At 40.7% G+C, this 24,456-nt stretch overlaps 1 protein-coding gene across 1 annotated transcript in view; it reads left to right on the top strand.

The window, feature by feature from the left end:
• slit3 (slit homolog 3 (Drosophila)) overlaps positions 1–24,456 on the top strand; it is a 224,590-nt gene that overhangs the window by 181,977 nt on the left and 18,157 nt on the right. The window contains exons 19-30 of the mRNA XM_063876692.1: positions 190–353; positions 3,274–3,406; positions 5,837–5,905; positions 6,031–6,102; positions 7,630–7,701; positions 11,599–11,670; positions 11,909–11,991; positions 12,111–12,191; positions 13,559–13,683; positions 16,102–16,199; positions 21,871–22,010; positions 24,322–24,415. Coding sequence (XP_063732762.1) covers positions 190–353; positions 3,274–3,406; positions 5,837–5,905; positions 6,031–6,102; positions 7,630–7,701; positions 11,599–11,670; positions 11,909–11,991; positions 12,111–12,191; positions 13,559–13,683; positions 16,102–16,199; positions 21,871–22,010; positions 24,322–24,415 — 1,203 coding nt within the window. The remainder of the gene's footprint in view (positions 1–189; positions 354–3,273; positions 3,407–5,836; positions 5,906–6,030; positions 6,103–7,629; positions 7,702–11,598; positions 11,671–11,908; positions 11,992–12,110; positions 12,192–13,558; positions 13,684–16,101; positions 16,200–21,870; positions 22,011–24,321; positions 24,416–24,456) is intronic.

Raw genomic sequence — 24,456 nt, forward strand, 5'->3', positions numbered from 1 at the left:
CCAATATGTTTTCATTACAGTGAAATTAGGATAAAAACCAGGTATTTTCAATGTGCATATTTTTGCCATGATGAATTAATCAAATTGTGAAAACATGTATGTTCCCCAGCTACGATCGTGTATTTCTTTGGTGTTGAGTTGACCCTGTTTTCAAGGATTTCCCTTTCCTCTCTCTCCTTATGTTCATAGTAACCTCCTGTCCAACCCGTATGTGTGTGATTGTCATCTGGCCTGGCTGGGGCAGTGGCTGAAGAAGACGAGGGTGGTCAGTGGAAACCCTCGCTGTCAAAAGCCTGCCTTCCTGAAGGAGATCCCCATCCAGGATGTGGCCAACCCAGACTTCACATGTGACGGTGAGCCTCTCTCTTTGCTACTGGGCGAAGAGAAAATAGGTAACTTTGATGAAACTGAGATTATCCTGGAAATGCCTACTGCAGTGGAGCATTGAGTGGTGAGAAAAAAGGTCTTATAATGGGAAAAATGTCGTCACTTCCTCAGGTACATCAAGTCTTCAATCCTGATTATTGTATCTTTGTTTCACACTTTTTGAAGTGTGTCCTAAAAAAGCAGATGGATAAACACATCCTTACTGGGTATTGTGAGGATAGTAAAAACAGCAGCCATCAATGACATCCTATTGTGGTTTCTACGGTGACGTTGTTGTTAGAGCGACGATGCCTGCTTTTAGCAACTTAGGCCATCGCCTTGGCAGCCAAATTTGACGCTGTAGACAAAGTGTGGTCTGGCTCGCCTGTCCATTACATCTTTGTTTCTTTCATCCCTTACTTTTTTTTTCTTCATAGCTTCTCCCTTTTGCTCTCTTTTAATGTGCCGCTCTTTTTCCTCCTAATTTTCTTTGAATTTATTACACTTTTCTAATTTCCTGTTGCTGTGCTGCAGCCATTTACTGAAAATGAGTTTGCAAAGTAGTTAGCTGGGTTGGCTCAAGTATGGGAACTCTAAGAGGGTATCAGATCTTAATATTCATTGTTCAGTCTTACAGCCAAACACACACACACAAACATAATTGACGCATACCAGCCCTTTGTACACCTGTCCTTATAGGCACCTTACTGGAAACATTAATGTCTAATCTGAGGTATATGCTCATCTGAATTCTAAGATGGATCAACAAAATACAAAATACAGAAGGGGATAGGAGTAAATGAATATGTAAGAACTGAATACCAGCATCACAGTCTTCAGGGGTTTTTTCATATCAGTCACACTATTGCTTGATGATTGAAATCCAACATCTGGATCACTACCAACTTCAAATTAAAATGTCTTTGGCTCAAGGCCTAACTGCCCCCAAAGGTTTGTAATTATCCTGCTGGAAGTCAGAAAAACAAACTACCAAACAGGGACAACATCGCATTTGGCAACGGTTAAATCTCAGTAATCTTAAGATGTAAATCTCGAAGATTTTCTCAAAGGAGTAGAAGCAAAGCAACACACAAGAACACAACCAAGGTCTTCATGTCCGGCCTATTTATAGCTGAGTAAAATGACTGTTAAGTTGTCCAGAGCCAGCCGGGGGTAAGGTAAAGTTAATTGAATTTGTGAGAAGATATTTAGCGCACATTTAGATGTTAGTCCAATCAGCCAACTGTGGAGTGAGTCAGCCCACGGCTACACCACCCTGTGGACTTAATTGCTGTACACACACACACACACACACACACACCAGAGATCCACGCACACATTCGTACAGATTGCTCCACACAGGCACACGTACGCGCCAATATGCTCAACATTTAGACAGAAGCACAATTAGAAAACTACAAAATGAATGAGGAAATGGCCAAAGGAAAGAGCGACTCACAGTTATAATTCCATGCAACATATTGGCACCAAGTCACAAACACACAAGTATGATCTCGGCTTTTCCTTTTCCAATCTTTTTTTCCTTCTCCTGCCAAACACATACAGTACACACAAACTCAGATTGCAGTGTTATGATAGGCTTAGTGTCCAGCCCTCGTTTTCCTTCATTAAGGTTTTAACTCGCTTGTTTTACATTTGGGACATCAGTTCAACAATTTACACACTGCCGTTTAAAGCTGTGTGTGTGTCAGTCACTGAAGGAAATGGAGAGTGTTGTAAGCCAAGAACAACTCTGTAGTCTTTGATCATTCTTATCTTTGAGTGTTAAACGATTACAATCACTCAGATGTTTTTGAGTGTGTGTGTGTGTGTGTGTGTGTGTGTGTGTGTGTGTGTGTGTGTGTATGTGGAACATAGCTTATTTTTTACTGCAAGACTAAAGACATCAAAATAAGGATGAAAAGTAACAGACAATCATGTACTAATTGCAGGTTCCCCTGTCCATAATTATTTTTGTTCATATCCAATTAGCAAATACAGATAATCACTTAGAAAATCTTGAATCTCAGGCACACCAAAAATGCTCATTAAGTATGTATAAAACAATTCATGCAATTAAAAAACAAATAGGAGTGTCCATTTAAAGGGGCTCTATGATGCTCATTTTAAGGTTCATATTTGTATGTTGTGCTTCTGCAGTGACATGTTTACATGCTTAACATGTTTGAAAAGGTCTTTATCTTTCTCATACTGCCTGTGTTGCAGCACATCTTTTCACCCTCCATCTGAAACTAGAGTCCAGTCTTCTCTGATTGGTTAGCTGGAGGGCACTGTTGTGATTGGTCAACTGCAAAGAGATGTCCCCCCCCCCTTACCCTATCATGTTTGTTGGCTAAATAGGATATTATGCAAACGTTTTTAAAGGACATTGGTTTGACAATGCTGTATGACTTAAGATGATGCCAGATGAGTTTCCAAAGTTGTTACAGGCCATCCTTTCAACATCTGCTCGATGTTTCTCCAGAATAATCTAGGGGTTTTGAACGTGACTGTGACGAGACTGCAGGTCCTGAGCCAGATGTTGAACCACATCAGTGAATCTGATATTCCCTGCCTCTGGTCATTTGACATGGATTGTTAAATACTCTTTAAAAGTGCTGAGTGCACATCTAATTGGAATTGACCAAGGACCATACTTACAGATCAGTCTTTATGTATTTGTCTCCCTCTATCTCTCTTTGTTCTCCCTTTTCCCTTTGCCCTAACCTAACTCAACCTCCCTCCCCTCGTTCTGCTTCATTGCCTCTCTTTTTCCTCCTGCTGTTTTCTCTTTCTCTATCTGTCACATCTGTCCCTTTTTTAATGTGTCTGTCCTTCTCTGCATCCTTCTTTTCCATCTCTCTTTTGTCTAATATTCCCTTCTCTTTCTCTGCCCTCTCTCTTCAGGTGTTGAGGATAACGGCTGTCTTCCTACGTCTGGCTGTCCTGACGTCTGCACGTGCACAGACAGCGTTGTGCGATGCAGCAACCGAGGGCTGCACTCTCTGCCCAAGGGCATTCCCAAGGACACCACGGAGCTGTGAGTCATGCACACACGCACACACACACACACACACACACACACACACACACACACACACACACACACACACACACACACACACACACACACACACAAAAGCACTCACAGTCAAATTCAAACACAAGGATGTACACGTTCACTTTTGTTCAAACAGAGACACAAAAGCCAATTAACATACCAGCAGACATGTACAGGCACCCAAAAAGAAATGGTCATTTTTGTCAATGACTTATTTCTACCACACACACACACACACACACACACACACACACACACACACACACACACACACACACACACACATGAACACACAGTCACACTTTGCTGCAGTGCTTTATTGATGCAGCAGTTTGCCCTTTGCTGATTACACTCACACTTTTTTCTCTTTCTTTCGTACTGTGTGAGTTGTTGGGTTTGTAAGCATGGAAGTGTTTCAGGTACTTGTGTTTGTGTAATTGTTTGGACGTTGATTACATACTGCACATTTAGGAAACATTACTGATATTTTATTACAAAGCACAGTCACATACTGTCTTATATATTAATTGTTAAGGCTGAATAGAGGGAGAGATAAGATAGACATCTTAGAGGAGATACCTGAAAGTGTCCTTTGGTTATTCCTTTAAAATATTTCAGAAACATTCCGTTTTCATTTCCATATTGTCAAGGGCCTCTGTAAAAAAGGCAGGGTAAACTTAAATATTTAAAAGCTTTTTCTTTGCCTTTCAAAGTTTTTCAAACTTTCAGAAGTACAATAATGTGATGTCCTTTTTTAGATATATTTTACTCAGAGACACACATTTAGAAAAATAAAACATGCCAGTTTGTAATGCTTATAATAATGTATTGGCCTTATTATTGTTCTGATTTATTTACTTGCTTCATCTAGTTATTTGTACTATCATGTTTAATTAAAGCTTGTAGAGAAAGAGACCAATATAGGGGAACATATCACGAAAATAATTTATCGAAATCTTATTCAGAAACATTTGAAGTAAAATAAAAGTCATCTAGTTGCTGAATCTGTCCCCATGGTTTCTGGCCACTGAGTCTTAACTCACAATGGTTTATGGGATATGTAGTTCATTCAATGCAATATCATTTATACAGTTTTATACCTTTCAAATGTTTTATGGTCCAGATTCACCTCAAAGTTGGTTTAGTTCCTTGCCTCAAACTCTTTTAAGGAATTTCTGAATTGTCATGGAGTTAATGAACGGGAAATTGTCTTTACAAAACAGAGCCGTTCAAAACTAAGCCGATCAGTGTTAAGCTCTATAAAGGAGATGTCCATAATAATATTAATTGTCAGAAAAACAAGGTTATTACAATTTTTGTCAAGATAAGGATATGTAGGAAAGTGTAGGAACACAATCTCTCATAGGTAAGGTGAGTTTTTGCACACACACACACGAACACACACAGACACAGGAACCCCTGTAGCTGTGAAATAGGGATGCTCTGCGGAGTCAATAGCAGTGATTAGGTATTGATCAGGCAGGAGAAGACACTTCATCATACTGTCCACATGACCTACTTATGACCTGAGAGAGCAGTGAACAGTGGATCATAAAATGTGTGTGTGTGCATGATAGTATATGTTTCTTGACATGTTTTCTCACCCACAACAACAGACTGATAAGAAGTTGAATATGGTGTGTTTTTTTTGTGGTTGGAATATGTGTTTAAAGCTACATGTTGAAACTGTGACGCTCCTCTTCCTCAGTCGGGTTCACACTTCTAATCTTGTCATCTTGTCCCGTCCTGATTTGCTGTCTGGTGAATTCAGAGATTAACTTCCACAGACGTTCACCTACGCAGAAAGTGTAGCAATTTCCAGAATCTTACCTTCATATTGGTGTGTAAGCTAAGGCTTGGTACACACTACATGTTAATCAAGCCTAGTTGGGCCCAGAATCCCCCCTTGTTACACTAGCCAGCGAAATCACAATTAATATGCAAGAGTTTATTGTGGTATGAGGTATTTTACATGATTTTTTACATTGAACTGCTTAGAAGTCCCTCCTGGCCACACTGATTTCAAACAACATTTAAGATCCAGTGTCCTGTTTACGAAGAGTAAAACAGCAATTCTCTGTATTTGAGAGTCTGAAAACATGAACAAAAATGACACATCGCATCAATTGTCGTAATAGTTGGCCATTATTTTTCTGTTGTTTGACTAATCCATTAGCAAACTAATCCATAAAGCTCTACATCATTTCTCTTCCCACCATCACAGTCCAAAATCAACTCTTATGCTTTTCACGTACTCCGTCTCCTGCGCTCTTTGATGCGACAGAACTTTCAAAACCAAAACTTTTAAGCCCTATATTGCAATATTCTCCCCCCATAGGTCTGTATTGGTGTATAAATACATAGTAGATGTAATATATTTCACACTTACAATGCACCCTTTTTTTCTAGATACCTGGAAGGTAATATGCTGACATCTGTGCCCAAGGAGCTGGCAGGCCTGAAGCAGCTGTCACTGGTGTACGTACCACTCGCATAACCTTGAACAGAATACACACATCCCTGTTTGCAGAGAGTTTAAATAACCTGCCATGCATCTGTTGTGTGTGTGTGTGTGCCCTGACTTTATGCTTGTATCCACACAGGGACCTGAGCAACAACAGCATCAGCACGTTGGCCTCGTTCACCTTCAACAACATGACTCAACTAGCCACACTGTGAGTTACCATAGCAACGCACACCTAGTCATGATCACACACAACACCGTCTATGTCCTTATCGGTTGTGTGTGTAGGTGGGTGTGTGACGTTAAACCCCAAAAGATAAATCAGTGTTTTTCTGCTCTTAACTTTGATTAATCGCCCTATTTTCCCCTGTCTTTTTCATTATAGTGTCCTGCTTCTTCTTTTCTCTCTTATTTCTTCTTCGTCTGTATCTTCATCTTCTCTTTCTAGCTTTTTCCACTTCTGTCCTCATTTTACCCAAAATTACCCTTCACCTTTCTCCATCTTCTTCTATTCTCTCCTCAGCCTTTCCCCCATCTCATTTCAAGCTTCACTTTTATCTTCTGTATCGTATTCCTCTTTCATCTCGTTGCTTACATCTAGTATATTGCTTTCCCATCGTATTATTCCTTTTAAAATATGTCCTTTCACCTCCCCTTCACTCACTCAATGAAACTCTTGGATTATAATCTGCTTTGGCTCCTCTGAAATTCCCCTCTCTTCAACTCTTTCCTGCCTTTCAATCTTACATACAAATTCCTTCTTTTGCTTAGGTTGTCTCTATTCTGCCTCTATCTTATCTATTACATGGATTTCACATCAATTTGGAGGATTTTATGTGTCCATGGAAAGTGCATTTGCTCTTTTCCAGCTACGCCCAGGTTTATATTTCATAGAGTTGCAATCATTCACGCCTGGGAGCTGCCCAGTACAAACACAGAGTCCTACTGTTAGCCCACAGATAGCATCAGTGGAACGCTCGCTGCGTTAAATGCCTTGCCATAACACATCGTGCCACGAGTTGAAGAGGTGGAGGAGTGTTTCGACATTTTCCAAACCTGTAGATTTGTTGGCTGTTGGCTACATTCTCAGAATTCAACACCAGTTTTGAACCTGAAGCCTATGCCTTTTCCCCTTTAGGAAATCCATTATGATACTTCATTGTAGAGCATCATAAGCCCAAAAACTGCTGATCAGCATTGGTGTGTTTACTTGATCAGACAACAGCAGTCAGCTTTTTAGCGCAGCATCATTATATGGCTTAATTATGTGAAAATAATGATATCCCATAAACAGCCAACCTGATCAGAATTCTGCCCTTTAATGTGTTTTCTTCACCTTCGTACATAACTAAACTTTTGGGTTCTTTGGCAGTTTTAGAAGAGAGATAGTAATAATAAAATACCTGTGATTTAGGAGCCTCAGCTTTGCCTCTGGCACTCCACACACTGAAAAATGTGGCCTTCATGTTTATTTCCCCTTGTTTAACTTACAGTGGCTACGCTTTTATGCTAAGGTATTTTAAAACCAAATCTGCTGTGTCATCCCTCCTGTCCTTCCTCTCTTTAATCTGTTTATTTCAGTCCCTCTACATTAATTTGAGTGCATTTAGGGATGTAGTCTAAAAGAACACTGAATGCATTTTGAAATGAGTTAATCCAAGTAAATAATATTGTGAAGAACAGCATCCTGATTCATTAACTGGGTGTTGTGACCTTGTGCGTGTTCTCTGTCTTTCAGCATCCTGAGTTATAACCAGATTCGCTGCATCCCGGTGCACGCTTTCGACGGGCTGAAGTCCCTTCGCCTGCTGTGAGTAGCAAGCTTCATCTTGTTCAAGTGCCACAGTGAATTCAATATTCAACACTCCCTATTTCTAGTCATAGAACTGAGCTAAATCAAAGTTTAATCACTCCCCTGGTGCCAGGCCGAGTGCCATGTTAAGACCCAGTCACAAAATGAGTCACAGCCACCCAATCATTTGTTGTTTCAGTAAACTAAAGAAGATAAAAGTGACAATCTCTCATCTCCTCTTTAATACTCCATCTCCATCTGCATCCTCTGGCCTTTCTTTTCCCCATGTGTCCCTCTCACTCTCTCTCTATCCCCTTTCTTTCTCTCTCTCCGCCCAATGTTGTGTTTGATGAATCGACCTCCAGCCTCTGTTTCTCTCTGTCATCCATCTGGTTGTCCACCCTCTGTCTCACAAACACACAGTCTACACATGAATATTGCTGTCTTACCATCCTCGCCCACACATACGACCTGAAACACACACTCTTAGTTCGTATACATGCCATATGTAGCATTTCAAGTTGTACGTTGGTAGTAATGTTGATGTCACAGGGTCCTGCAGTACACCTGTACATGGTCTGTGCAAGGTCAGAGATCCCTGGAGGTCAGAAAAACGAAATTATGATTAAGTGTTAAATAAATCTTTAGCATCATTGAGCATTTCTTGGAGGTCAATGTATCCAAAAGACTATAATTCTCAATAACAGCAGCATGGCTTTCCATCAGTGTCAGTGTCGATAATCAACACCAAAATAGTTTTTAAGGAACACAAAAAACACCAGCGGTAATTAAATGAAAATCTAATTAATTCCCTGTTTAATTATTATCAAAACCAACCTTTGTAGAGGTAGTCGCCAAAAAAAAAGCTACGTGATCATAATCCCTGATGTATTGCATCACAGACAATATTTTGCCCCTTTCACCTTTTGCTTTACTAAATAGTGTTTTACAACAAACACTTATACTCTGTAAATGTGTCGTTTTAAAGCTTAAGGGCAGCGGTGTAAATATGACATATTTATGCAAAAATTGACAATAATAGAGTTAGGCTGATAATCTTAAGTGAATATGTGAGTGATGTTATTGGCTCAAAATGAAGAAGTTAAAGATCTATTAGTAAATGGACTGTACTTGTATAGCGCTTAATCAGGTCTTTCGGACCGCTTAAAGAGTCATCCACCCATTCACACCTCATTCATGCAGAGCAGTACCACTAACATTCATACACCGTTGGCCATGCCATCGGGAGCAACTCAGGGTTAAGTATCTTGCCCAAGGATTAGGGTTGGGTATCGGTTGGGTTTTATCTGATACCGGTATCACCTACTCTGTATTTTTGAAAAGGTTCCGGTGCCGAAACGGTTCTCGAACCGGTACTTAAAAAAATGAAAACGCACACACGTTGTCAAAAAACAATACCCTTTTATTTCCAGGGCCAAATTGAACACAGTATTAACTTAAATCTTTAAACAATATAAATACAAGTAACATATAGTAATAAATAAACCAATATAGAGAGTCCCAGCCTGGGACTCTCCATATTGGTTTATTTATTACTTCTATTTGTCCGACACTGGCTGCTGCCGTTGAAGTGCTTGGCCTTTCGTCACGTAATTTATCAAACACGGTGCATTGATCGGCTTTTAAATAAACTCCATGCACCATCAGATGTTTCATTAAATTAGAAGTGATACCTCCCTTGCATGCTATTGCTTTAAGACATGTGTTGCATGTCGCAGAATCTGCATCCTTAGATGTGAAATGAAGCCAAACCTTGGAGCGTTTTACTTTCGGCATCTGTATTGATCCTCTCACTCAGTTCTGATCAACAAGTGTGCTGAGTAGCGGCACTGACTTCAGGTTCAACAACCTCAAGTTGACGCCGGAACACCAGGGGGCAGGATAAAAAAAAGTCTGGCACCAAAATGAGGCACCGAAATGTTCGTTCTTATTCGGTCTCGTTACTACCGTTTATGTCGGAACCGGTGCCCAACCCTACCAAGGATACATCGACATGTTGACTGCACGGGCTGGGATCGAACCCACCGCCTCCTGGTTGAAAGACAAGAAAGATCTGACACATAGATAGATGTGTTATTCTCTGTAGACAGTTGCCCCTGAACTTTCACCACCGTTGTTTGTTCATTGAGAAAATATTAGCGTTTCACGTGTAAAGAAGTGTGTTTTAGTTTCTGGCGTTTCCTCTATACATCCACATATATATAATATATATATTGTATATATATTGTATATATATCTCCTACAAAGATTTTTCCTTGTAGAAGTTGAGCTTTTTTTTGGTTTCTTTCCTCTTTTCTTCTTTTCTTCCTTTCATTTTAGTTGATGTTGCCATGGGGAATGATCCCTCTCTGGCCCTGCATAGCAACTGGTTGCCAGGCAGCCATCACTGTCACTTCCTCATTACCCACAACCCCCTCTGGGCCAGACTTACACTGGGGCTGTTAGACCACCGTATATAGATGCACATATACACACACACGGTGATGGACACACAAACACGTACATTTTCAGTGATACACAGGCATATAGCACACACACAAACACACACCTCACACTGACCTGAACCTGCACACACTAAATTATGCACACACAGAATCACACTCACACACACACACACACACACACACACACACACACACACACACACACACACACACACACACACACACTTTTCAAATAGTGTTGGTTTGATAGCTGTCCCCTGCTACAGCCCTTCGCTCTAATGGAATGTGAATATCCAGAAGGCAACACACTCAAATGTCGAGACACAAAGGACACACACACACTCTGCAGTCTCCGAGCCCTTGGAGACAAAAAGTTCCTGACACACACACATGCATCTATGTGCACAAACTTGTGTACAAAAACCCAAAGGCTCACACCGATACACATCACAGCCTGCAGTTTGTCCCTTTGACACACACATACACAGACACACACACTTACACACAATCTGCCTTGTGACCATATGAGACAGTTTATATTCAGAGACCAGGAAAACCTTTATTACCCGACAATGAAAATAAGATTTCTGTTTATTTTGTGTTATTCTTTCATAAATATTTTATTTATTTTCCATTTTAAAATGGGATGATGGTTGGTCTGCAGCCGAGGAACCACAAATAATTTGAATAATTTAGCATGCAGCTAGTCAGAGTTGGTGTATTAGTTTGGTGGAAATCTAGTATTAGGCAGCCTGGCTTTCAGTTCCATTTACCCCTGATATGATGTATACAGTGAGAGGCAGCGGGCTTTTTGGGATATTTGTGGTGAGATTAGTAATAAGTGCTGTGAATGATTGGTAAACCTTGCATAGTTTTAAGATGTGTACCTAAATAATAACAGTAGCAGCTTTGTCAATATAAGTACAATAGGAGAAGGAGTAATTGCCCATCCATATCATCCATTTAAAATAAACTATTTATGATACAGTTCATACATACGTTCAGCATGCTGAACTCACAAATACAGTCAAGCTTTACGTAGTTTGAAGTGTTATGCATTCAAGTCAAACGCTAATGTTAGGCTTTAAACAAACTACACCACGGTAGCAGGGCTTTAGTGTCCCCACCAGTGACTACATTTTCCCCCAACATCTCTGTTTTTTCCCCCCACATGTTTGCACACAACTTGGGAATGTACTGACTTGTTGTATGTCAGATGACAAAACATGAAGAACCTATTCTATTAACCAGTGACTTTAAGGCTATGAACCACATAAATTAAATGTCTTACATCCTTCTGTTTGCTACAGAAAGCGTGATTTATAAAGAATGCTCTATCAAACTAATGAACTACTAATCAAAATTAACAATGGGTCAGAAAGTGACCTCCTAAATTTGTAACAAGGTTAGTTTTGTGTTTTAATATTCATGTACTCTTCTCTCTCTCCAGGACTCTCCATGGTAACGACCTTTCAACAATACCAGAAGGCGCTTTCAACCACCTCACCTCTCTTTCCCACCTGTAAGTGCAGCGCAGTGGATCTGATTTGTGTGTCTTGAATTCAAAGTGTTGTAGATTACATTTTAATTATCTGTGTGTGTGTGTGTGTGTGTGTGTGTGTGTGTGTGTGTGTGTGTGTGTGTGTGTGTGTGTGTGTGTGTGTGTGTGTGTGTGTGTGTGTGTGTGTGTGTGTGTGTGTGTGTGTGTGTGTGTGTGTGTGTGTGTGTGTGTGTGTGTGTGTGTGTGTGTGTGTGTTTAGTGCTCTTGGTGCCAACCCCCTGTACTGTAACTGTGACCTGCGCTGGCTCTCTCAGTGGGTCAAGGCTGGCTTCAAAGAGCCTGGTAAGAAAATACAAAATCTGTTTAAATACTGCTGTCAAAATATTTCAAATTCTGTTACGTTCTCTCAAATGTGTAGAAGGGAAGGTTCTGTTAATGTCAATTAAATGTGTTTTTTGCAGGCATTGCTCGTTGTACGGGACCTCCTGACATGACTGACAGGCTACTGCTCACCACCCCACTCAACAGATTCCAGTGTAAAGGTAAATAGCCTCATATTTATTCAGCTCACTGACCTCCTTTGGTCTATTTATCATCACCTGCTACATTATATTCTATCGTTTGCCCATACGTATCAGGTATGTCCTGTTTACGGACTAGAAAAATCTTGTTCTTGTCTCTTTCAAAGTTAACTGGATTGCTATTCAATCTGACTCTTGTTATTATCTTAAGTTTGGCCCTTTTACTTGTTTTGATTGGTGGAGTATTTTATTTTTGACCTTGTAGTGTTCCAGTGAAAGATCCAGACCAGTGGAAGTCAAGCGACTGTGTGATTATCTTTTTTCCATTGGTCTGGGGTTTGTCTTTAGGCAATATGTGGGCCAAAATTGACTTTATACCCCAGTCTCAGTGTTTTTGGTGAGGAGGGCTTCCAATGGTCTAACATTTACATGACTGTGTGAAATTCAGACCAACAGCTAGATTGATTGGCGCCCACTGGACTTCAGTCCAAAAACGTGCACAAACCTTTAACTGTTCATTGCTCTTAAAGGAAGTGTGGATGTGTTTTTTTCTCTGTGCTACGCTTGGTTGGAGACTTAGTTATCTGTACAGGGTGTAGCATGCCGTAACTCTCACTCTCAGTTCATGATGGGATTGGCTTTAGCTTTATTGGAGAAATTAAACAACAGTTTGTCCACCTCTTCAGAGCACAACAGTTGAGAGAGGAAGGTTTTAAGGCAAATCATTTTTTTCTAGGTGAGCCACTTGAATTGACCTCAAGGTGTTTGTGTGGATGGTAGCAGTTGTTATACACTTGATATGTTTTTATGAAAAAATAAACTTTAATCAAGCATTTATGCATCAAGAATTATTGTTTAAAATTTTGTGGGTGGTTGTTTGTGCTCTTTAGTACTCTAGTCAGCAGTACAGCACACCATTTCTTTATAGGATTGACAAAGTTTAGAGAGAAAGAATGAGAAACATTAAAAAGAACAGGGACAGCCGACCTCTATTATAGCCGGCCCCAGGGCTCCCCTGGTATCAGCCTTCGGGGAAATTTTAAAAGTGGACATTTACACACAGGAAACCAGACCACAATGGGCCCAAATGCACAAAGAAACTTTAACAGTGGGGGGTAAAAGTTGGTAGTTTAAAGTGGACCGTGATTCTGCTGGGATTAAACTTTTGTCCAGGAATAGAGGGACTTCACAGACCAATCGAACTCTCTCAAGCCTTGGAACAAATCACATGTATTGCTCTTAAGCGCTAACTCGCTTTTCTTACTTGGAAACAATCCATTAAAAACAGTCTTTGGGAGAGCCTTTTAGCACTAGTAAGTAAGCACTCATTTCTTGTTTCCCTCTCGTCTCTTACACTCACCTGCTTCTGTGTCTGTTAACTATTTCAGGTCCGGTAGACATCAGTCTGATGTCTAAGTGCGCCCCCTGCCTGGCAGCACCCTGCCAAAACAATGGTACCTGTAACTCCGACGCTACTGGATCCTACAGCTGCTCCTGTCCATATGGATTCAAGGTGAGACACTTCAGAGGGACTCTTTTAAGTGAGATGGAGTAACCAGTAAGCCAACTTGTTTTTATCCCAACAGCCCTGCAGTTGACTTAATATTTGAGATATCATAGTGACATTGCAAGGTCCCAATTCACTTTTTTTCTATATTCATTTACAAATATATAGTTAAGAAATCTCTCATATGATCCCGTATTGGTTCTTCACCTGTACAATACTCCATTATTTGTTAAAGCTGATTACAAAATGTCTCCAGTGTAAAATTATAACCAAGCAGATGAGAAAGCGGTACAAAATGAATCCTTGAACCTTGACAATGTTAGTGCCATACTGTATTCACTGATACCTACTACCACTCTCTCATAAATAACCATTATTTATGCAATGTTACCTCTGTATTCTGAAGCTTGTGACAGCTTTTGCTGTCCGATTCATGGAACTGTCTGGGCTGCATGTGTGAAAGGTATCCTGGATGGATAGCGATGCTGCATAAGCCTTTGGTATTAGCAGTATTATCTGGCTTAGCTTTGGCCTTGCATGCATTATGTATATACCTGTTCATCAATAGAGAAATGATGACCGCAGCTGGCTGCACTGGAAGGTATTGACTGGTCAAAAGACGAAGGGTGTAACAATTGTCAAGACCCCTGCTCTAGGAAAGACATGCAAATCTACTAGTGAGAGGTCGATTTGCATTAAGGGAGTGTGTGTAATTTATGTGAATGTATGTGCATACACGTCAGATTACCAACCAGTTTGTTTGTATTCGTGTAGAGATCAGAAGGTTCAAGCTTCTCTGCGTGTGTGTGTGTGTGTGTGTGTGTGTGTGTGTGTGTGTGTGTGTGTGTGTGTGTGTGTGTGTGTGTGTGTGTGTGTGTGTGTGTGTGTGTGTGTGTGTGTGTGTGTGTGTGTGTGTGTGTGTGTGTGTGTGTGTGTGTGTGTGTGTGTGTGTGTGTGTGTGTGTGTGTGTGTTTGTGTGTGTGTGTGTGTGTGTGTGTGTGTGTGTGTGTGTGTGTGTGTGCAAGCAGTTTAAAGATACACTTGTGGTCTCATGTGTGCACACACCTCATAACCTTTGGGCTTTTACAGGAGGACAAAGCCTTCGTCGCGCTTTTAATTAAAACATCACTTGCCAAGGTCACAGACTGGGAAATAGGGACTGTCAGGGTGTATGTACCGGTGTGTGTGTGTGGGTGTCTGAATGTATGTTTTCCTTCTGTGTCCAATGGGACAACGTTAATTAAAATGTGTAAGAGGCATCAAAGGAGCAACGGAGAACAAAGGAGGGAGAGAGAAAGATGAAGAGGAGAAATTAAACAACAGGAGCTGGAGTGACATAGGTGGATGTTTTTGGGAAGACAAATTGCTAAGGGGTAACTGAGAGAAAAAGGAGATAAAAAATGGAAGGAAAGGGTAGAAAGAGAGGGAGAGTAAGTAAGTAAGAAAGAAGAAAAGAAAAAGAGGAGGAAATAATAAAGATGGATGGAGAAGGAAAGCAAGAACAAACGTCCTGTTCGCTGCTTTGATCAGAGGAGGCGGGTGTGTTGGTGGCCAAAGGTCTGGTGGTTTGAAAATTAAAACTACAGCCGCAGGGTTCGATGTGGAGAGAGAGAGAGTGGGTGTGTATGTGAAGGACTCTGATACATGATATGGTTCCTAGTGAAAGCTGTTTATTTAGAAAACAGGTGTGTGGTATAAAGAGCAATGAATCACAGCAGCAGCTAGAGTATTCATATTGTACATGTGTGCATACTGCAGAGTGAAAACACATGGGTACGCTGATTACTGTGATTATTGGTCAAAAGAAAGAAAGTACAGCGGTTGGTTGAGAAATTGCTGTATTTTTAGATTAATCAACGCGAAAAAGATTAATTAAATCTTCTATCTCTTGGCAGGCTTACACTACATCTAAAATGTTCAAAAAGTCTGAGGTCCTTAAGCAGAAAATTGGTAGTTAAATATGCGTCTAAAGAGTAAATGGAAACTGTCTGGCCTAGCCAGCTTTACTTATTCCTTGAAAAAGCAATAACACCTACGCACATTGTATGTCGACCTGTCATTAGTCCAACAATATTAATTTCTTTTACTTTTTTGGAAAAGGTAATATCACAGAGTGAAAAAATGTTCCATATTAAAATAGAAATTCAGTTTTAATCTCAGAAAGGTGTGTTTTAAAGCTGCAGTGCTTGTAGGCACAACATTGCTGCCAACTGTATTTAATCTTTAGGTTTGTGCAAGATAATTGATGCCATTGATCGCATGTAGATTATTAGCTACATATTCTGCTGTCAGTGCAAATGTTTAACAACATCAGAAAGGAAATGGAACAGGTAGGAGTGCGAGAGGGAGGATTATAAAAGAAAAGTAAACGCATTCAGAACTGTCTTTGTTTTTACTAATGCATTTGCTTGTCTTCTCCTCCAGGGTCACAACTGCGAAATACCCATCAATGCCTGTATTAGTTTCCCCTGCTCTAATGGAGGAACCTGCCACATCCAGCCGGGCCTCGAAGACCACTTCAGGTACAAATCTATTGTTAAATGATATGTAAAACAAGTTGTTTCATACCCTCAAAAAGGAGTATTTGAGCTTTAGCGTCAATATGCCACTGCCACACCTCTCTATTAGTGAGTCGTTTATAAACCTCCCCCTGTATTCTCATTTTAAGGAAAATGTAACTTTGCTCGGCTCACAGAAACATATACAGTGGGGCAAAAAAGTATTTAGTCAGCCACCAATTGTGCAAGTTCTCCCATTTAAAAAGATGAGAGAGGCCTGTAATTTTCATCATAGGTATACCTCAACTATGAGAGACAAAATGAGAAAAAAAATCCAGAAAATCACATTGTAGGATTTTTAAAGAATTTATTTTCAAATGATTGTGGAAAATAAGTATTTGGTCAATAACAAAAGTTCATCTCAATACTTTGTTATATACCCTTTGTTGGCAATGACAGAGGTCAAACGTTTTCTGTAAGTCTTCACAAGGTTTCCACACACTGTTGCTGGTATTTTGGCCCATTCCTCCATGCAGATCTCCTCTAAAGCAGTGATGTTTTGGGGCTGTCGCTGGGCAACACGGACTTTCAACTCCCTCCAAAGATTTTCTATGGGGTTGAGATCTGGAGACTGGCTAGGCCACTCCAGGACCTTGAAATGCTTCTTACGAAGCCACTCCTTCGTTGCCCTGGCGGTGTGTTTGGGATCATTGTCATGCTGAAAGACCCAGCCACGCTTCATCTTCAGTGCCCTTGCTGATGGAAGGAGGTTTTCACTCAAAATCTCACGATACATGGCCCCATTCATTCTTTCCTTTACACGGATCAGTCGTCCTGGTCCCTTTGCAGAAAAACAGCCCCAAAGCCTGATGTTTCCACCCCCATGCTTCACAGTAGGTATGGTGTTCTTTGGATGCAACTCTGCATTCTTTCTCCTCCAAACACGACGAGTTGAGTTTTTACCAAAAACTTCTATTTTGGTTTCATCTGACCATATGACATTCTCCCAATCCTCTTCTGGATCATCCAAATGCCCTCTAGCAAACTTCAGACGGGCCTGGACATGTACTGGCTTAAGCAGGGGGACACGTCAGGAACTGCAGGATTTAAGTCCCTGGCGGCGTAGTGTGTTACTGATGGTAGCCTCTGTTACTTTGGTCCCAGCTCTCTGCAGGTCATTCACTAGGTCCCCCCGTGTGGTTCTGGGAATTTTGCTCACCGTTCTTGTGATCATTTTGACCCCACGGGGTGAGATCTTGCGTGGAGCCCCAGATGGAGGGAGATTAGCAGTGGTCTTGTATGTCTTCCATTTTCTAATAATTGCTCCCACAGTTGATTTCTTCACACCAAGCTGCTTACCTATTGCAGATTCAGTTTTCCCAGCCTGTTGCAGGTCTAAAATTTTGTCTCTGGTCTCCTTTGACAGCTCTTTGGTCTTGGCCATAGTGGAGTTTGGAGTATGACTGTTTGAGGTTGTGGACAGGTGTCTTTTATACTGATAACGAGTTCAAAAAGGTGCCATTAATACAGGTAACGAGTGGAGGATAGAGGAGCCTCTTAAAGAAGAAGTTACAGGTCTGTGAGAGCCAGAAATCTTGCTTGTTTGTAAGTGACCAAATACTTATTTTACCGAGGAATTTACCAATTAATTCATTAAAAATCCTACAATGTGATTTCCTGGATTTTTTTTTCTCATTCTGTCTCTCATAGTTGAAGTGTACCTATGATAAAAATGACAGGCCTCTCTCATCTTTTTAAATGGGAGAACTTGCACAATTGGTGGCTGACTAAATACTTTTTTGCCCCACTGTACTTCATGATAAGATTGGACAGTCTTTACCGGACAATGCATTATCCGAGATAACATCTTGCTTTGACCTTATGATGGGTTTTCCTCCCTGTGTTTGATGTGGGGTTGGAGGGGGGGATAAGAGAGGAAAAAGGAACCTCCATTGGGGTTGCTCATTAAATTTGTACGCCCTCTTTGACCTCCTTACTTGCTCGAAGGGATGTTTAAACTTCTGTCAGTGTCCTCAGCTCAACTGAGTTTGCATTAATCTGTCATCACACTGATCCCATGATGTGCATGTGTGCCATGGTGGTTAGACACAAATTATGTAAAGCACCACATAATATAATCTATCGCAACATGAGCCTTTCATTTCCATATAAGCCTTGATGCACAAATGTAAATGTAGTATGTGTGTTTTTGTACAATTCACAGGTCATTTATTTTGGGTATTTGCAATGCATCTGTAGTGCAAACCCTACGCAGCATCATAAATCTGTCTGTCTTTTTATGACTGAACATAACCACTGAAAAGATTTAGACTTATTGCAATCAGTGGGTTCAAAGTGAAACAAAAGACATGTAAAGCTCTCTAAATTACTTTCTTTGGACTATGGAAAGATAAATCCCTCTTGAAATTCCTCAAACAATTAAGAATTAAAAGGAACATCCATAACAATTTAACTGTCCAGTAATTTAAGCTGATGAACAGCATAAGCTCTAATCCCCATTCCAAAAGGCTTGACCCCTTTATTCATTTGTATTCACCCTGGATAACCGTACTGCACTTGCTCGCTCCTGTCCAGGAACCCCTGATTCACATTCATACAGTTTCACACACTCACACCTGGGAGCTGCCCAACACAATCTCAGTTTGACTCCTGCAGCTCCACTGGAGACGCCGGAGGTCAAGAGCATCTCTGTAGCAGCTGTTCAGGGAGTGCAGCCGATGCGGGATCTTAAAATAGCTTTTCACACCTCTACGCCTAATTTGAACATAGTGACATGAGACTAAATAGAGCTCAAGTAGCAGATCACAAACCAAAAGCAATCAAAATGTAAGAAAAGTGATGCATTGAAGAGTAGTGCCACTTTGAATTTAGTAGTGTTTTTTAACAACCCTTTAACCGTTAAACACCTCTAATACGTCACATTTTAAAAAGCAATAAAAGGGGCCCTTTAATCTTTAAAAAATGCTTCATTTTTTTCTCACACTGCCTGTTCTGAAGCACCTCTTTTCACCCTCTGTCTGAAACCAGAGGTGCTGCTCTATTGTGATTGGTCAACAGCTTAGAGATGTCCCACCCTTTAGCCTATCACAAACAATGTGTTGGAGGGCTTGCCCATAGAAGCACAAGTGTTACATTGTGATGTCCCTATGTTTGTGAAGAAAAGCAATGGAGGTGTTTCAGGAAGGGGGGGTGGAGAAACTTTAAAATGTTAGCCTTTGTAGACCATTAACATGCACAGGAACCTCTATAACACATTACAGGAAAGGGACCATTCCCAAAAGCATGAAAGGGCCCCTTTAAAGCAGGCTTACAAGTGATTTTGATCAATTTAAACAAAGAGAGAAAATACTGCACTCTTCATGCCTAATACTGTAATGGTCCATACACACATGCCACGGTCATCAGTGTCTCCAAAAAATCCCCCCTTGTCTCAGACTTGTGACAAACAGCAGCTTTGATTGAAACAATTGTCGTGAATATCTTAACCAGATCCGTCTGTACCTTAACAAGGCCTTTGCCCTTTGTAAATCTTTGATGTGCATCTGGCCTTTAACTTCCTGCATGGTAATGCTATTAGGAGTCTCTTTACCCTTTACAGATCTTCTCTTAAATGTTAATACCAACACAGGTGGGTACGTGTGCCCTCTGAGACTCAGAGACAGAAGGAGTGGGAGACCAGGCCCCTTTGACATTTTATCATGTTATATAATCAGTCGGGGATATTCAATAAGTCCAATTAGCCTCGGCTCTTAGCAGGGACCCATTTGTCAAAAAATATCCTTTAAATGTCAAGACTGGGATTTGATTGGTGGAGCAGTGCTCTCTGACCCTGCCAGCGCTGGCCGTCTCTTCTCGTTTCTATTTTGGTCAGTGGCTTCTTATGGGAAACTTACCGTCTTTTTTCTTACTCCTGCATTTTTTTAATTATTCCTCCACTTTCATTTCTTTATTTTCCCTCTTGTTTCTCATCTTCTGTTGACGCCGACTACGCAGACAAATAACCCCTTTAAATGTATAACTTTATGCAAATGAAAAATATAACCATACCCACATCTAATACTTTATCAGTACAACAAGGGTAAATAAATACTGTCTACTTGGAAAAGAAAAGGATGAGACTGTTTTAGTTTTTATTTCTGCAGTTCAGTGTACATTTTAGCAGATTTATGTTCACTGTCTTCAGTTTTTGGAAGCACATTCACTAGATATTTTTCTATCAAGGGTTATAGAGACCAGACCACAGTTAGAAAGGAAGTGCATTTGACTTTTTTTTGGCAAGAGATTGGACTCCATTGGGATGTTCATGTTGTCTTGTGTCTGTTGGATGTATAAAAAGACAACTTGATGCTTACATGATGGCCAAAACAAACTAATACGTGCACTGTATCTCAGGGACTTTGTTTTGGACTCTTATTCAAATGTAGCTTCCTGAAACCAGAAGACACATTGATTTTCTATATGATGTTAGGAGGGGAATGAACTGAGAAAAACACTGTGAAGTAATTTTAAAGAGGTAAAACCAAATGAACCACCTTTATTAACAACCATTCTTTCCAAAGCACAACCATTACCAAAACATATTATATGAAATAGGATGCACAATTAATGATTACATCTTGATGTATAACAAAGATAAACTGATAAATACTAAGAGTTTCAAAACAATGGTGAGTTTTTTACCACAGGTGCAATGGAAAATGAGGATCAGTTTAGTATATCAGTTTATGTTTCTATTTGTGTGGTAGGATTTGTGTTCCTCACATGCTCTGAAACAACTTGCCCTTTGTGAAATGTGCTAGGATTACCTTCTTCTGAAAAGCTTCTGATCCAATAAAAGAAATTTAGTTCCGTAAAGTGTAAGAGACTAACAGAAGAAGAGACAGTCGTGAGAGAGGTCGAGCCGCTGAGTGCAGCTGTGGTCAGATTCATTGTGTTTATCTTTACCTAAAGGCGGAGTGTGTTTTTGAGTTCATGTGATCTATTATACGGAGTTAACCGAACTGAGATAAGGAGGGTGGGAAGAGTAGAGAGACATCAAGGGCTGCAGAAAAAAGGGTGAAATGAATCAGGGAGGAAGAGAGTGAGAGGAGGGAGGAAGATGAATAGAGGAGGACAGTAGGCTTTGATAATTCCTTCTGAGTAACCCAGGTGTCGGCATCAAACCAGAGAAAAAAAGAAACGTTGTCTCAGCATTCTCTTACTTTGCTCTGGATAGGTTGGGTCGTTTTTTTCTAGACGCTGAAGGATATTCTTGTATTCATTAGTGAAGCACCCAACAAGAAAGACAGAGAAGACATGAATCAAAGCACTGCGTTCAAAAGAGAAGACTGCTTTCCCCTATTTTTTAGAGCAGAAGAAAATAGTCAACGAGGGTTAGTGTGAGGCAGTGGTAGTTAAACTTTGAACAGCTGTGTTAAAATTTAATTTCTGCTATAAAATAAGGCGTTTCTCTTGATAAGACTCCAGTGGTGTGTAAGAACCAGAGGAAATAAAAGCTGCTAGAATACAGATTCAATTGTTTTTACTTTAAAGCCCTTATAGGATAATTTAAGGGGAAGTGAAGCTGCCCAGCCGATTTATCTGGCTGATTAGTTTTATTTCAAGTTGTGCAGCAGGAGTGTGTGCTCAGATCCGGCTCAGTCACCATCTTATAATGCATATTGTGTGTTTGCAGCTGCGTGTGTCCACCAGGTTTTGAGGGCAAGCGTTGTGAGATAAACCCAGACGACTGTGAGGACAACGACTGTGAGAACAACTCCACCTGCATCGACGGGGTCAACAACTACACTTGCGTCTGTCCCCCCAACTACACAGGTACACACACTGAAACACACAGAAAAACACACACACACACACACACATTATATTTCTACTCTGTCTTTGCCCCATGAGCTATGAGGCTCGGGCAGTCACCAAGTCCCTCAACTAGGCACTCAAACACACACACACACACACACACACACACACACACACACACACACACACACACACACACACACAAATCACATTTTCCACTTTGCTGGATGGTAAGTTAGTAATGGACAGCCTCCCCGCAGTGACCTGAAACTGCTCCTACAGGAGGTTTAAGAGCAATCACACAGGAAAGAGAGAAAGGGGGAGGGTGGAGTATGACAGAGTGATGGCACTAGAAGGCAAGGGAAAAATGAACAGAGCGAGGGGAAAAAGGGAAAGAGAGGGACGATAAAGGGCAGAAAAACAGTAAGAATCCTTGGTTGGTGCAGAAAAATTTAACTCAACTGGAGGTTTAGTTTTTCTGTCTGTGACAGTGTCCTCTAAAACACACACACACACACATACACACACACACACACACACAGCTGGTCCCCTTTGACACTGGATCTCAGTCAAAATACACACACTCACCATGTCATTATCGTTGTTGGCATAGAGCAGCCTCCTCCATTGCCACATACAGCTGTTGTGCGCACACGCACGCACGCACACACACACAGCTGGTTCCTTGGCTCCACTCAGCTCAGTGAACCGAGTCGTAATCATCAGGTGTCACATTAACAGGACAGTCTTTTGCTGGTCGCTCAGCTTTCTCCAAACTCAGCAACCCAGGACTGTCTCGTCAGATTTGAAAAAAATTGCAGATTGAAGGTCACAAGACCTTTTAAAAAGCTGAAATAACATTTCCACAACCCAGGAGTTTCAATCTAAAAATAAAAAAATAGACATGTGATTAAATCTGCTGCAGTCTTGTAGATTAGGAGATGAATCGTGTTTGTAATTAAATATTTTCTGAAGCCGTCACTAGAGAAAAAGGACAAGAGGTCCCTATGGAGACTATGGAGAAAACAAGCCTTTTTCTATAAGGACATTAGGGTTTAAAACTCTTGGAAAGGAGCAACAATCTTGTGAGGTGAACTTTTTGTCTTGCAGATGATGCTTCCCAAACTACTACAGTATATTTCATTTTGAGATAATCTGGCCAATTAATGTGTCTTGACCAAGTTATCCAAAGGACTTTCATTTGGTCACTGTTGGCAATATATTTACGCTTGTTTGTGTCTTTATATATCAAGTAAAATTGTAACGCTGAAGGCCATACTTAAAATTGTGACAAAATATAAACAATGTCTTGCTTGCATTATTTAATCACTGTTACAGTAACTAAATAAAGAATAATGTAATATATATTTTGCTTTCAATGTAAAACATAAGTAGTGGGCAAGAAATGAAAGGCAATGCACAATTTAGTCCCAACATGTTTATCATCATCAGAAACCTCCTCATCCATGGCCTCACAGTTAATTTCACATTAATACATTTATGTTGCCATTTTAACTGAGTCTCCAAAGTGTAAACAAGCTTGCCAATGAAGCTTCTTGTACAATTGCTGTTACTATAAGATTTATATTGACATGTCCAGCAGATGCAGGAGTTCACTGTGGCTCAGAAGAACTTGCATCCAAGGCGACTTGAGAGGAGAGTGGTGGAGACAGACAGGGTGGGAGTCAGGCAGCACGATTAGATTAAAGCAGACAGAGAAGGATGGAAATGGGCCTGACCTTTCTCAATCCCCTCTTCCTTCATAGGACCAATTTCAGCTACTGCTTTTACACACACTGTTAACCCTTCTCACCCTTTGAGAGTGCAAGTGTGTGTGAGTGTCTCTGAGTACACCAGTAAACCGCAGCCACCTATCAACCACCCTCTCCATCAGTTCTGAGAAAAAGCTGATAATGCCATTCCCTGTGTGTGTGTGTGTGTGTGTGTGTGTTTGTGTGTGTGTGTGTGTGTGTGTGTGTGTGTGTGTGTGTGTGTGTGTGTGTGTGTGTGTGTGTGTGTGTGTGTGTGTGTGTGTGTGTGTGTGTGTGTGTGTGTGTGTGTGTGTGTGTGTGTGTGACTTGTACATTATCGAAAGGCTTTGAACAAGATAGACACATTTATAAATTATCTTTTTCCACCCTTGTTTTTCTCTCTTCCTGCTGTTATTTAAAGCAGACAAAGAAAACATGTGAAAAGGTTAAACTTGCCCTCTCCTCCCACTTCTTTTTATTTTCCTTTTTCCTGTATTTCTGTTGAATAATGCCTGACTTGCAATTTTTATTTAATTACTAAAGAAATAAAACATTTATTTTCCCTTTTTTGTCTCCAGGTGACCTGTGTGACGAAGTGGTTGAACCTTGTCTCCATGGCTTCGACCCCTGTCAGCACGACTCAAAATGCGTCCATGTCGGCCGTACTTACAGGTGAGTGACAGCTTCGCAGGAGGTCAGCACTCAAAAGGGTC

Source organism: Eleginops maclovinus, chromosome 23 (genome assembly GCF_036324505.1).
Source record: "Eleginops maclovinus isolate JMC-PN-2008 ecotype Puerto Natales chromosome 23, JC_Emac_rtc_rv5, whole genome shotgun sequence".
Lineage (NCBI taxonomy): Eukaryota > Metazoa > Chordata > Actinopteri > Perciformes > Eleginopidae > Eleginops > Eleginops maclovinus.